The 15,525-nt window shown below is 37.6% G+C and overlaps 1 protein-coding gene across 4 annotated transcripts in view; it reads right to left on the reverse strand.

Annotated features, from left to right (window-relative positions):
* Nucleotides 1-15,525, reverse strand: part of LARS2 (leucyl-tRNA synthetase 2, mitochondrial) — an 87,539-nt gene that overhangs the window by 9,113 nt on the left and 62,901 nt on the right. For all 4 annotated transcript variants that reach the window (XM_065629699.1, XM_065629700.1, XM_065629698.1 and 1 more), the window contains 5 exons: nucleotides 11,479-11,582; nucleotides 10,235-10,417; nucleotides 8,889-9,058; nucleotides 7,789-7,866; nucleotides 5,564-5,675 (listed from right to left, as the gene is read on the reverse strand). In XM_065629699.1, the coding sequence (XP_065485771.1) occupies nucleotides 5,564-5,675; nucleotides 7,789-7,866; nucleotides 8,889-9,058; nucleotides 10,235-10,417; nucleotides 11,479-11,582 (647 nt within the window). The remainder of the gene's footprint in view (nucleotides 1-5,563; nucleotides 5,676-7,788; nucleotides 7,867-8,888; nucleotides 9,059-10,234; nucleotides 10,418-11,478; nucleotides 11,583-15,525) is intronic.

Below are 15,525 nucleotides of genomic sequence, written 5' to 3' on the forward strand. Positions count from 1 at the left end.
CAATGTTTTATTAGCATTACCTGAGTATTTAGTAAACATAATACTTCCCCTAAGGTGCTCTCTGAGGGACAGAGCAGATTCTCATTTCAAAGAGACTTAAGAAGGAAGATGTGGAAGCAACCATGTAGCAGCAAGGTAAGTTAGGACACCAGGGTAATTGTAGCCTTACAGAAATAAAAAAGCACTAGAAAAAATTTGCTGTAAAATTCCAGCAGTACTGGAGCTAGTTTGACACAAAATTACGCAGGCAAGAGAAAAATATGTGAATATGGAGTAAACTGAGTAATTTAGCAAAATCAAAACAGTGGAAATCTGTGTTAAGTAAAAATCCACCACACTAGCAGATGAGCAGATAAAGTTTTTTAAAAGCTCAAAGCAGGATCATGTAACAGTAAGCAGAGATGCACTCTGTGTCAGCATCTTACTCGCCTCTGCAGCCTCTTCCAAGGACAGGACTGTTACCATGTTACTTTGTTCTTGATGCGTTTTTTTTCTATTTAATGAATCTTCCTATTTGACACGATCAGGCAAGTTGCATATCTGAAATACCTTTCTGCAGCCCGGGAGGAATATGCCTGTCGGTTTTATGTGAAATGATCTGCAATCTCAAATAAATAAGAGCACCACAGTAACAGCTGTTTCCAGACAGCTCTGAGAAAAAATGTATTCTACTACTGGTATAGTAGTACAGAACTGGGTAAAGTCAGAAAACCTTATATTTACCCAATACAGTACTAGGGGATCATTTTACGTGTTCCCTAGTGACAGATGTGGAGCACCAAGTAGGGGTGTGAAAAGCCCAGGTTACCAAAAGCTGACTCTAGAATATGCTTCCAATGCAGCAAACTCCACACGAATCCTTTTAACCTTCTGAAAATTATCTACCTTCCTCCAGTTGGATGGACTCACTGTCCTTCACTTTGGGTTATTACTCTTGGAGAAAAAAAAAAAAATTAATTCCAAAGTGTGTTTCTTCTTGCATTTGTGAAGGGGGACTTCTGCATTCAGATTTTCAATTAGAATCAGCAACATCAATTAGCTTCTACTCAGCTCTATTCTTTACAGAAGCTTTCTTGAGCAAGGACTGAATTTAGACAAAGAAATTCTTTAACAGAGCTATTGCAATGATAGTTAAAATGCTGCTACGACAATTATGCCATTACGAATCCCAATAATTATATTTCAATACATCTTCAGATGTGTTTATCATCAGTGTATATCTTTCATGTGCTATCTCTAATAAAAAATGTAACAACTCACAATAAGCAGTTTCATATCCTTGTCAGGACAGCAAAATACTGTACTACTACAAACAAACTAAACCAAAAACCATGTCTCAGATGGTGTCTGTATATTCCTCAGATACAAAGTTTCAGGAAGGAAACAGATTTCCTCATCCTGTTAGTGTTCATAAACTGCCACGATATCAGCCGGATGAACTCTTCCCACAACCGAGGGGCTGCAGTCGCTTTTTATGTTATTAAGTGATAAACCAGTGTAGCCCCTGCACGGTTAAGACCATTTGGTTGACACACCAAACCACTAAAAACTGTTTCTCCTCTAAGCAGGAAAAAAGAACTCCTCCATACTCAAAATATCAAGGCACTGGGTTACTGTTGTTGAGCTGCTGAAAGGTGAGGCGCTTCTCAAACAGCGTTCAAGCAGCTCTTCCCTTCGCTCACACTGGAAATATTTACTGCCCATACTGAAGTATGCTCTTCATCCGGCTCACAAGGGGACCAAACTCTTCATTCCTGCCTGATGCATGAAAACAAGATGGTCACATATAAACTAAGCCCCATGGGAGAATAAGTCTTCAGCTGCAGAAGAACAAAAAATTGCTGTATCTTGAATCTACCTGATTTTACTTCAATTGTACTTAGTAGTTGAACGTTACACCAGAAGAATCCTTGGGGTATCAAACTGAAGTTCTCAGTTAGCAAATCTTATTGGCAAACCAACGAAGGAAACATACTGAACTAAAAATCTAAAATTTCTTATGAACTCTGACGCAACCCCTACTGAACAAGATAGCATTATTACAATCAAAATTACTTATACCACTGATGCTAGTCATTACTTAAAATGTCAAGCAAAGTATATTTAATTAACAATCTAAAATAATCTTTTCGATTTTCCTATTATTTTCACTAGGTAATCATTAAGATGGACTGATTTGCAGTTAAATCTGGCTATAAAGAACTTTTTTGCTAACCAAGAGGACACCTACATACATGTTTATGCACTCAGCCAAGTTTTAATTTTTACAAACTATTGTATTAGAAGACACTGATTAGCTTTTTTTTTTTATATTTCATTGTGTCAAATAGCTTTGAGATTGAAATAGAAATAAATTAAAATGCAAAAAAGCATTTTTTGCTGTTTAAATATAAATGCATTCAGAATGCAAGTATTTAAGAAAATTCATTATATACTTCAAATATTTCATATAACATTTTGCAGTTAAATGTTATTTTTTCAAGCAGAGGAGAATATTTTATGTAATTGCTAAATAAAACTAACAGTATCAGATGGTTTTGGACATCAGATCCTTCAAGATTTTAATATTTACAGATGCTAGCCTCCTTTGCCTAGCTTTTTATTCCAAAACTAGAAAAGGAAAAAAGGTTTGTTGATTTTTTTCAGCACACCTGTCATTTAAACTGAAAAAAATACTATTTGCACATGCCGTAGAGCTTTCAGTTGTCACAGGTTATTTTATTACCTCCACAAAGTTTCATTCCAGGTGCTTAGCCAGAAAGTTCTATAGTTCTGTGGTTGTCTTCAAATCTTTGGCGGAATTAATATAATAAAATACATTGTCAAGGTCTTATTGTAGGTTGTCGTTATTTCACATTTAGTTTTAAATTCTACTGTAATTTCTTCTTAAATGTTTCTTGATCATAATAAGTGATCAGTAAAACATAAAAAGAGAGATTACAATGCAACAGTGAAAGTATTTTTCATCCTGTGAAGCATAAAGCAAATAGTGATAATTAACGAGGATGCTCTTCTCTCTTTTTTAAGGTTGTAGTAAAATTAATATTAGGCATATCTCACTATGTAATCAACTTAATAATGAGAAACATTAATAAGAAAGCAAATTACTTTTCTTAAAAAAAAGCTTAAATATATAAGGCAGCATAATGTGGTTCAGAGTTAACACAGCAAGTCACTATTCCTACCAGCATTCCTATTCGACTGTGAAATTATGTTTGGTATTAACTACAGGGCTTCCAAATTTCCTAGTTTCCCTTTCCCCTGAATAAAGAAAAATGCTCCTTGTTTTCATCACTAAACCAAACAAAATGTAAAGGCTGCATACAAGTTATTTTAGAATGAAATGTCGGTATTTAATTATAAATAAGTTGCTTATGTGTTGTTTATTATTGGCATTACAATAGCAGACAGAGGCTTCCATCAAAGTGTGGGGGTCCACTGCTATATGTGCTATATTTATAGAGCTAATAATATACAAGGTCCTCTTCCTGACTAGTTTACGAGAGAGGAAACAGCACTATCCCTACTTTTTAGATGCAAAGCCAAGGTTCCAAAAAGAGGAACTCTGAGTGTGTATGGAGCATTAAAGCACACAGAAAACTAAACAGAGTATTTAGAAAGCTTAATTTTTATATTGAAATTATTTAAACTAAGAAAGCATCATCACCTATATATAATAAAGTTTAAGAAATTGGTTACCTCAGAAGAGCACCAAGACTTGGTGGAACCAGAGTGCAATTCAGAACATGAACTTGGGGAAATCTGTCTCTAGAATATAGTTGGATATTTTTCACGAGAAATCCCAGGACAGAATTGCTAGATGTTGGCTATTTCAAAAAACTATAGTCTTCTTACCACAACACAGTAGTTAAATGTTTTCCTGATAAAATTGGTTTATAACTTTGATGTAATTTAACAACGACCACGCTAAAAGAGATTGTGTTTTTTAAGTTCAGTCATAAAATTCGTCAGGTAATAATCAATGCACAATCTTTTCATATGCTAGTTGCACTGAATTACAATGCACAGTCTTTGGACCACACAAGCAAAATTTTATCTTTAAATGCAGACAGGAGATGAAGACAATACACTCCCAGTTTTTATTATGCTTCCTTTTCATTCTTACATCAGAGAGAGATCCAGAAAATGTTTATCATTCTCATTCTCCAGTGATTTTAGTAGTAAGAAAAGACTTCCTTCTCTAACATTCAAAACATGACAGGATAAAGCTTTACATTTGACAAGTTATGTTAATTAAGACATCCAAGTGTTCTTTGTCATTTTATCAAATATATTTGATATTTCTGTATTCTCTTAACATTTATTAGAATTTCAAGTTCACAGAGCACTGTAGGTGTAGGAAATTAGGCTGTACCTCTTCTGCCTACATCTCAACCAATGTGGAAAACAAAGTTGCAGCAATTACTTCAATTTAAGTATAATTTTAATTGGATGGTACTTCATATTTTAAGAGAATATTGACCAGAAGTAGCTTTCTCCAGATGGATCATGTCTGATGCTTTTATTAAGATATCTTAAAAATACTGGAAATGAAAACACAGAAAAAAACCCCCACTCTCCCTAATATATCTTGCTCTTTCCAGAGTCTCTGCCCTTATGTTATTGCTTTGAATAAGAGCAGTCTTTCTTTGGCAGTTGTTATTATAGGACCATGCACAGCTCTGGCTTTTAAGTAGCTCTGCTCTGTAAACACTTGAATGCACAACGTTTTAGGATGACTGTTGCAAATAAAACTGTTAAAACAGCATCCAAAAGCTAAAATTAGGTTCAAAACCACAGAGCAATTTGTGGCCAGTCTTAATGCAGAATATATTCGTATCTTCCCACATACATCTTAGGACTTCTACCAACAAACCTTATAAGCAACTACTGAACTCCAGCATGCACATCCCTTATTTGACAGGCTTTAACTGTAGCAGTAACATGCACCTTAGCCCACTCGGGACTGAGACCTCAAGGGTTTACAACTGATAGATCTTAAAAAAGATTTCCTGCCTACCATTCCTGCTCTCTGAGAGCAGTTAATTTGCACCATAACATCCCACAGCCTCTGGAGAATTTTACAAGAGTAGGATTTTTATTGAATACTCCTTTAGCCTTTTTAGTGCTGACGTGGTCTACTGACGTGTCTGAATTCCTGAAAGAACATATTTGTAGTCCAAAGACTCTGAAATGGTTGTTTGAAAAAGGGCTGTTTCTATCCTCAAGTTCAGCTCTTACTACTGCAGTACAGATACAGGAGCAGCTAGCAGCTGGCATATGAATTCCTCATGCAAGTCCCATCTTGAATTTTTCTTCCTTCTTCCTTTGTCTGCCTAGTCTCAAGAAATCCACCCTTGTGTGCAAGGGGAAACTAAAAGCAGAAAGAGAGATCTGGGAACACAACAAGTTTCAAGTTTGTTTAGGAATTATGACAGAAGGTGACAAGAGAGACGAAGAATTCAGGGATAAGTGACACGTGTACTATCTTAAAGACATTTCTGCAAATTTTTTTGCCTTTTTTTTCCTGGAACATCAATAAAAAGTTTATTTCTTGAAATACCTTTCCACATTTCCGATGCAATGTGCGGAGCCATGGGTGCAACCATGACACAGAGTGTAGCCAAAGCATCTTCAAATTCTGCGCTGTGGAGAATAACAGGCCGAGAAGCTTGCTAAGGGTAAAGACAAAAGGAAAATAAAATAAATTGTTAATATAAATACTGGTGGCAGGAAGTAATTTAATTAAGAAGAAAATGCAGTAATAAAACCTCAAATCAATGTCTACGCTCAGGACAGTGTAATTTCACGATAAGTTAGAAACTTATGAAAAGTTCTGGAGAATTAAAGTCAGAGCTCTTGGTCACAGAGTGCTCTCTAACACTTGGGAGCTAATCCCAAAGAGGCTGATGCAGACCCCTGGGGATCTGCTCTGGTACAGGATTCTGAACACAGACCCATGTGGGAAAATGTGGCCCTCAAAAATATTCTGTGTGCTACCACTTCTAGAAGTGCAATCTTAGATAAAATTGGTGCTATCTGAAAAGAGGTGAAGTAAAAGAGCCTAACTGCAATGGATGCAGCATGATTCTTGTTGGGACAAGGTCCAGTTGTACGGGATCCTAGTGTGGCTTAAGTAAAGCTGAATTGAGTGACGGGGTGAAGTTTTAGAGCGGAAGGAAGGTTTGGGAATGAAAAGTGCAGCACAGTCTTTTACAGTTTGATGTTCAGATTGCTTTAGTAAAGTGTTCAGCTTCTCCAGTACAGAAAATTTTCAATTTCTTGCAAAAGGTGCTAGGCTGACAAAATCTGAACCTTCATTCCTCTATTTATTGTATCTTAGTAGAAAAGATATTGCACTAAAAATAGCTGGATAATCTTTTTCTCTCTTTGTCTGTTCTGATTCAGAGACATTACATCCCATGGTAAGTGCAGATCCTGTGTTTACTTTGTAATTCAACCCTCTAATGAAACAGCACAGAAAAATGTCAATACATGTCAGCTTCTGAGAATTATTTGGTGGGTGCGATCAACACCTGTTCCCATCTAAGCAGAAAATTGTCCAAACCCAGTTATTTGTTTGACACAGACCACAAACATTGTCAGATAGCATCTTCTTATCACTGATACAAATGAAGTCAGTGCAAACTAGATTTGAGTAAGTTTTAGTAACTACTCCATGTTTTCTATATTTAATCTTCATCCACCTCCCTACTTCCTCCTTTCAAATGAGACCGAAAGAGGAAGTGTCAGCATGAATACGGAAACTTGTTCTTGAAAGATACTGCACTGACTTCTTTGGTCAAGAAATATGTCAGTGTTCAAACATCTGGCTGGCTGTAGGACACTGCTTGCTTTGTTTTTTTTTTCCTTTTTTTAACATTCACTCATTATCATCCACCAGCCCAAAATGCATCCAAATCACTGAGCTGGAGATAAAGAACTGTGTGTCACCTTCCCAACACCACACAGTACCCCAGACTTAGGTTATCTCAGTACAGCACTTGTGCACACCCTACTTAACTTTTTGTTAAGTTCCTTGGCTTTCCCAATAATCTCCTTGGAATCCATAAGGTATAAGATGGTATTTCAACAAAGAAGTTGAAAAATCCAAATTTTTATTTGATTTCTGGTCTAGATCAGGTTACCATTATATGCCTGAAGGATTGCTCAACCAGATCCAAGGGTAGTAACAAAAATAATGATAATAGTTCATTGTATGTGATCTATTGTCATTGGTAATAAACAACCTAAATTAAAAAATGCTCAAGACTTAAGTTATTTTCACATTTGTTTTAAAAAGGGGAACTCTATTACTAGTAGCCAGTTCAGTAGTGAAAGCAGTCTCTGAGGAATGTAACATTATGTGGCATTTTTCTTGCAAATAATAACCCTTTTCTTTAAATCAGAATGTTTGGTAATCCTATATAGTTTACTACTATACCCAGCTACTATGCAACTTGGTTAAAAACAAAAGAGAACAAAGAACAGAGCTAAACAAAATGTATTCTTTTGAAATTACAGGATGCAGACATAAGCATCAGAACCTAGTGGCTCTAATACCATCAAGCTCTTTCCGCAAAACCCTGTATTTCAGGGTTACAGTGATACCAGAACATGCTGCTTTTGAACTCAAAATTCAATGAGACTCTTGACTTAGTAGCAATGTTTATGATAGTAAATGACTTATGGAAAGCTGGACCTATAGTTCAGGCAGCTCCTGCTTTGTATAAAGACTTACAGGAACAGGGTCTGAGAGGAAAAATAGCTTTGTTATCGTGTACTTACATGGAGTACGTTAGTGAGGCTCATCAACCAGGAAATAGCTGCATTGAACAAATGATCCTTTGTGAAGCACTCTGTTACCTTGTATTAGAAGAAAAGGTCTATCAGCAACTACTTAAAATTCTCAAACATGGAATATTTTGGTTTTAAATGAAAAAGAATTATCGATAATCAATTTCAATCTGTGAAATATGCCCACCTTACCTCTTACATGAAAATCACTTTGGCATGCCAACACATAATGTATGCAATCACATGTGTACAGGAAAATAATAATCATATAAAAATGCAGTAGACAAGCTTCCCCTCTGTTTCAGGATTTTAAAAGCTTCAATCAATGCCAATGAGAACTGTGTATTATAATCACCCTCTATTTCCTTTAATAAAATATCTTCCCTTTGCCAAACAAGAGGCATGTAAATCCGATCACGCTAGTGAAAGCTTGTCCACAGATCACAGAATTATAATTCTAAAGTCTGTTAAAAGACCTGGAAGGTCCCTCACCAGAGGGTTTAAATCAGGGCAAGTTTTTATCCAGAGAAAAATATTTTAAGCTAATTTTGCAGGTATTTATGTCTCCTTTTGAGTCTTGGATAATTGAATTGACACTAATCACAGCATGAGACAACACATAGAAGAGATGAACAATCATTTCAGTAATTTTTTTGTAGGATAAGCTAATATATTTTCACCAACTTTTTTTCATTCTGTATGAAACAGCAGGCATGGTAATGAGGTGTGAAGCAAACAGATCAAAAGCTTTTGTTAGGGATAACCTGCATAACTTACCTATAGCTTTGCTACTGGAAATGGGGTTACTTGAAACCCAGACTGATAACATTTTAATGACATAACATTTGACCCTTTAAATGAGGCACACGGCAGAGAAATTTTGCCAATCCAAATCTTACAACTTCGAGAAAAATTCTGCCCCGCAGAATTTGCAGGTAAATAAAGTTACATATACAGAGAATAATTCACTTACAATTATGAGCTACTCATCTAGGGGAAAATACTTATGGCTCTTAAAGTCAAGCATATGGTTTTACCATCAGCAGTAAATTATTTAACCATTTACAAAATATGGAAGTGCTTCTTTTAACCTCAGAAATCACCAGATTCTTCTGCTCCCAGATCTTTCTGGCTTCAGCCTTCTCTTTCTTATTCAGAAGCTCTCGATTGGGCATCGTTCCAGAAGTTCTTGCTTCAATAAGTTTGGTTACAAGCATCCAGAGGCGCGTCTGCCATCTCTGAACGCCTGGCATAGCATCAGCTGAGATTAACGAAAGATTGCAGAAATAAATTTCAGTTACAATGAATGAATCCAGAACTTTAAAGAAAAGCAGAACAGAAACCAAATGCTAAACATTTTTTTTAAAAAGCCCCGTATTTTAAATAAAAAATGTCAACACAATGAAAAATGTCTTTACAAATAATGCTGGGATGCCTTAATGGGAAAAAAAAAAAATCAATAAGATAAAATATTTTTCTTCAATGACTTTAAAACATATATTCAGCAAGAATATTTGCTAAATCTGTAAAATAACCAAGTGTTATATCGATATTAGAATGCTCATCTCATGTTTTAATGATTCAACAAAATAGTTCTATGTGCTCTCATTTTTCCAACTCATCGAAAAATACAAACACACATACATATACATATGTGTATGCACATACATATTTTTTAAATTGAGAGCTTTCTTCTAGAACTTGATTTTAGAAATTCTATATACTTCTGTTGCTACAGAGATGCTACTGTGCAAATGCATATAGGCTCTGATCCTTGGTACTATCTTTTGATACAGCTTAGTTTGGGATGGGGATATTATAAAGCTGTTCACCCTGACCCTTCAGGCATCTGTCTTGCTCCATGGCTGCTCCAAGAGTGTGTTTCTGTGACCCAGGGACCGTGCTACAGAGAGGCCCCAGGCTACTCCTGCTCACAGCCAGTTCCTCCGTGTGGGATGGTGCAGAGCCACTCGTGAAGGTACGGCTTGAGGTGTGGCACTGATGTGACTTTAGCTCTCTCTTCCAGACGCGCTGTGTTTCTACTAGGCTATACCACACTACACTGCACAGTATCAGCATCTCCTAGGGCATCCCAGCTGGCAAGAGATTCCAGTTCTGCTCGAGGAACTGCACTTGAAAAGACCACCACGGCTACTACTAAACGGGGAGAAGTAAAAGACATGTGACTTTAATACAAGTGGATTATCTGTCTGATTGCACTAGGTGAAAGACTTCTTGTGTATCTGGGAACAGTAAAATACAACCTGATTGACTATGTCTACATGATCCTCATGAACTCTCAGGGGTGGCACTGGGAGTACAATGCTCTCCGCAAACTTTCCATCCCCTGTTCATACCAGATAATCTAGACACGGTACTACTTTTGTGTTTAAAATGTAACATACTAGAAAAACAAACAAGAAACAATCTGACTTACTTTTAGTATCCCACAAAATATCCTGTTCTGGAGGAGCAGCAAACAGAATGTAAAGACGTAGGGTGTCAATGCCATATTCTTTCACTAATTCTTCAGGGTCTATTCCATTGTGCTTAGATTTGCTCATTTTTTCCCAAGCAACTTGGAGCTTCTCACCAGTTTTTAGGTGAACTGGCTCAGTTCCTAAATATTAAGACATATGCAAAATATTAAAACAAATTTTGCTCATTTGTAACAGCAATTAATTTTGTTGCCTAAGCATAAGAAGAAACAACTATTTATAGTGATGTTTTTTGGTTTCCAAACAGCTTATAGAGGAAAAACATCCATTGTAAACACCCTCTTCCCTCCCAAGTTATTCCTGCTTTAATGTTTTAACGCAAGTAATATCCCAATGCTCCATTACATCGTGACAGAAAGTCTCCTTCTACCATTTGGAAGCTGTATCTGGCACTCATCCTGTGTGCTGCCTTGACAGCCCCTGAGTTTTAAGCATTGTTCTAACCATGACATTTAAAGCCTGCTAGATAGGTGTACTGCTTTGGTACAATTCTGACCTGCACGTAGCTTTTATAAACATCAGATTTATAGGTTTCAATTACAGTAAGTTATTCTGACAAGAAGGTAAACATAAGGAGGTGGGGTTTTTTTGTTTTGGTTTGGTTTTTTAACCAGGAGAACAGTGAAAAAACAAGGTTGCATGAAGGGAGTGCTTAAGGGAGGCAAATACGACCAAACCACTCTTCTTGTTGCAGGTCCCCAAGCCAGGACCTGCTGCTCCAGCTTACGCAGCAAAGGCACTGGACAGAACTTGAGAAACAGCACTTTTTTGTATACACATTTTACATTCCCAATATCTACTGAAGACAGCAACATCTGTGTTAGCTTTGCCATGGTGTTTTTGTAGGTTATCTGTTTGCTAGGACTACTGGCACCATTCAGCAAGCTGCTGAGCAGTGTCTTAACAAAACTGACTTCTGATCTTTTGGACTATACTGGAACTAAAATAATACCATAGCACTGTTTCTGTGTTTGGATGCAATTAAAAACTGCTGGATTAGTAGAGTCTCTGTGCACTCAGCAGTGCATATGAATCCAAAACTCACAGAAGTTGCTCTCCAGTTTAAATATTACAAGGATTCATTTTCTCTTCCAAATTTTCCCAGCACTGAGCCTTGTACAGCAAAGCAATCCCTGAATTTCTGGATGTACCTATGCTGATTTTCCCATGCAGTCTCTCTTACCAGTGAAATCAATCTCCTCTCTCTTCAAACACTGGCCTGTTGTTGTTAGTCTGAATGTCTGATTCTTGATAAGACCTTGAACCAAGAGTTTATGGAAAGGCTCCCTAAGGAGAGAAGAAAAAAGAAACTTGCCTGTTGAAAAGAGCTGTCAAAAGCATACTTTATGATAAGCCTCAGGTGTCGAGCCAATCAGGCACAATTATTCAATAAAACAAGAATTTCAAGTTGACTATATATAAATAGTTGTCACCTTAGAAAGAGTACTTTGTGCATTTATTGATGGTGTCTGGCTGGCAAGTATAAGTATTTCTTTGTATTCTGCACACATTTGTGCATCCTGATTTAGTACTGAGTTATTCTAACATCACTTTTCAAATCAGCAAATGGATTATACACAAAAGTTACTCGGCCAACAGTGCAATTTCACTAAATTCAAGCTAAATCTCTATGCGTAAAAGCATTCAAGTACCTGGCCTCACTGTCTTACAAATATTTAGCACTAGCTTCTCTCTGAGGAGCACAGTATTTTGAACGAATCAAAATCTTGCTGCACATTTCTTTCTATAAACAGAGAAGACAGTTTCTCTAACATAAGCACTTGCATGCCTTGTCCCTTTGCAGAACTAGTCATGAAGACCTAGCTGTAAGAAAAAAGTACACTAGAAAAATGGCAATGCTGGAAAGTTCATATGTCTGTGGATCACTTTTTTAGCATCTTGAACATTAAACCTTGACTTTTCTAGCAAAATTCACATCAGGAAGAGTAACATCCCATCAAATGTGTGAATGATAGAGCCAAAGAGACCCTTAAAAGCACAAAAGCTAAGGGTAGTAGTGCACTCAGCAAGAAAAAAGTGCTAAGTAAACACTGCTCTGGTTGACAGATACATTATTGCGGCCACCTCCTTTAATGACCTTGCATTTCTAATTCATCAAGTCAGATGTTTGCCACTGTTTTCTCTGACAAAAAAAAGGCAACAAAGTTAATCTCTAGAGATTTTGGCCCCCACTCAATAGGCCAGGAAAGCAAGGCAGTTCTACCAGCAAGCCTAAGAAGAGTAGAGGCCTAGGAGGAGGTGTGGAGCCAGGCCCAGCCGGCATACACGGTCTGGAGAGTCTTCTCCTGGGATCCTCCAACACAAAGACATTGGTGACCATCACATTGGAGGACGTGCAGCCCAGCGCTGGTTACTATTGACTTGTGTCTCCTAATGCCTACATGTGTGCTTGACGTCAAGTAATCCGGATCCCCCCCACTTCCACCTAAAGAAGCTCCACACATCTACCAAATCAACTTGTGTAAAAGGGATGCATTCCTCCTACTTACATATTTTTTTCAAAAAGCTGAAATAAAACCATCTAAAGAAGAAAGAGTAAAACCAGACTTCCACATTTTACTTCACATGTACAAAAAAATCATAATCTAAAACACTACTCACTTTTAAGGAGTTAATTTAGTATTTTACATTATTAGGAAATATAAATTGTATGACAATTTATCTCATGATTTAAAACACCATTATTTAATAATACAGTTAAAGTATTATTAAATTATATAACAATTATGCATGTTTTCACTTATTAAAGCAGGTATCTTCCAAGCACTAGTCTTTAAACCTTTTTGATGACTCTGAAGAAGATATTTGAAGGAAAAGCCTTAAACTGGGAACGTGACAGGCTTCATACTTTATCTTCAACATATTCATGTTTGAACATGGGTTTCCTTCCTTGCATATTTTGTATACTTCTAAATATTGTGTAAGTACTGGCACATAGTGGTGTATCATTCAGTCACCAAGCAGCACTAACCTCTGCCATGCCACCTGGCTTTATCAATGATATTAAGTAAGAGTAGCAATTCAAGCATCTCTATAAGTATTTTCTAGACAATATTTCACAGGTTGCCTGAAAAATCCTGTTGTTTAGAAATAAATCAAAGGAACTTAAGGAGGTGAGAACTGAAGTCAAATTTAGACAGTACAAGCAAGAAAAAGTATTTTAAAAATAGGAGGCAAGAATTATCTAAAATCTCAAATAATTATCTCAAAATATGCAAGAGAATTAGAAGATGAAAATCGGGAACAAACCCCTTGTAATTCTGTCATCAATAAATGGTGAAAAAATGCTTCAGGAGATAACTGTTCAGAATAAGTTTCTTCTAGAAACTAAAGGTATAACACCAAGGAAAAATAAAAATATTTTTTCCCCGTCACTGCGTATTTCAGTCTCTTCAAGGTCTCACACCATTATTAAAATAGCTACACTTACTGCTATGTAAAATAAAGCTAATGAAGTAGCCAGAAAATCCAAATCAGATAGGGCTCTCCACAAGAAGTGACTTTTCAAGGAAGACTTGTTTTTAATGACAAAGAGTAAGCTCAGATCATACACCAAGTTAGTAAAAGCTGAATGCAGGAATAAGCATTTCCTATTTTTGTTTATGCTGACAGAGGCTACAAAAATGCAACACAAAATACATTACCAAGTATGGGGAAAAAAACCCCCGACGTGTTCCTAGTGGGAGACTGCAGGAGAATGGAGACATGCCCAAAACGAGCAAGCCAGAGCCCATCTAACAAACACAGGGCTCAGTAACAGATCGAGCCCTGCATTGGATTTCTCCTGCAGTGCACAGCGTTTTTGCCAGTGTTGTGGTGGCTCCATCTCACGGTGACTCTCAGAGTTACACGTTAATTTACATTGATAAAACCGAACACCTAAAAACCTTCCTCTTTGAAGAAAGCGACGTGTTTCTTGGCTGCAGAAGGGAACTACCAAGACGCCGCAGCACATCAGGTGTGACGTGATTCTGATCTAAATACTGCAGCACCAGTCATGGCCTGGTGTCATAAACACCTCCTGAGCCACACCACTGCAAACACCTGAAGTGAAGCTGTGTTCAGACAGACATTTCTGGCGCAGAAAACGAAGGGGTGGCTTGAGTTCTTTGAACACTTGATTACACTTCAGATTGTAAGGGTGCTGGAATGGGATGTGCCTTCACCTGCCTGTGAAATTGGTTTGTGCCCACGCTGGAGTACGGGCACCATGGCCTGATTTGTGTGCAGCTTTTGAACATGTACGTCAGATGGGACCCCACCGGTGAAGTCTGCTTGACACCTCCCAGAAGGATCAGCTGTGCTAGCCATGAAGCGTGTAATCCATCTTTTTCCTTTCAGTGATGTTCATACACAGGTTCATTTCTACAGCAGACCAATTTCTCTATACAGGAGCACGCAATGGATGGAGGGGCAAGCGTGACTGACAGATCAGGGACTCCTGCTCACTGCCAAGTCCTCAGGCTACTCGTTCTCCTCCACGCACCATGAGTAGGACTTTCAATCCAATTATGAACGATCTGCCTGGAAGGACTCTGTGGAGCCTGCCACAGTGACAAAGAGCAGAGTCAGAAAAAGGGATGGCTCTGGCAAGGGAGCTCACTGCTTGTGTTTGCATCTCACACTTCTCGAGCGGCTGAGAGTGCCCGACGGTGTGTCCTGGGGCCAAGACAAGACCTTGGTCAGTCACTGCCAGCTGAGTTCAGGTGCTTGTGAAACCTGCAGTCAGACCTACATGTAACAACCTGGCAATCCTGTAGAAAGCCAGAAATGACTGAGGGATGTGGGAACTCATCATTTTAGGCAGAAAAAAGATCAAACAATATTGAACGTTCAGATTTTACACAGCCAATAGCTGAGTGCTTTTACTTACCATCAACACTATCGACAAAGTCCCTAATGAATGCAGAGAAGCTCTAACATCCTGCCTTTACAGGATAAGTTATTTCTGTCACACACTTATCCTCTTTTATTCTGTAATGTAGCTACGTGAAAACAGTGCCTTCTCTATCACAGCCAAATCTGCTGACTTAATGGCAACAGTAAACTTTTTTATTGCTTTATAATCCTCCAGGGAGTATGTGCTAGATCCCATTTCCAATTATTCATCAGGCAGAACCAATTACTAAAGCCTAGGGAAAAGTCAAATCCTGTGTAACTTGTATTTGCAATAATCCAGTTGAGCAGGTGTAAGCGAGTGTGTCAGCAC

Source organism: Caloenas nicobarica, chromosome 2, assembly GCF_036013445.1.
Source record: "Caloenas nicobarica isolate bCalNic1 chromosome 2, bCalNic1.hap1, whole genome shotgun sequence".
Classification (NCBI taxonomy): domain Eukaryota; kingdom Metazoa; phylum Chordata; class Aves; order Columbiformes; family Columbidae; genus Caloenas; species Caloenas nicobarica.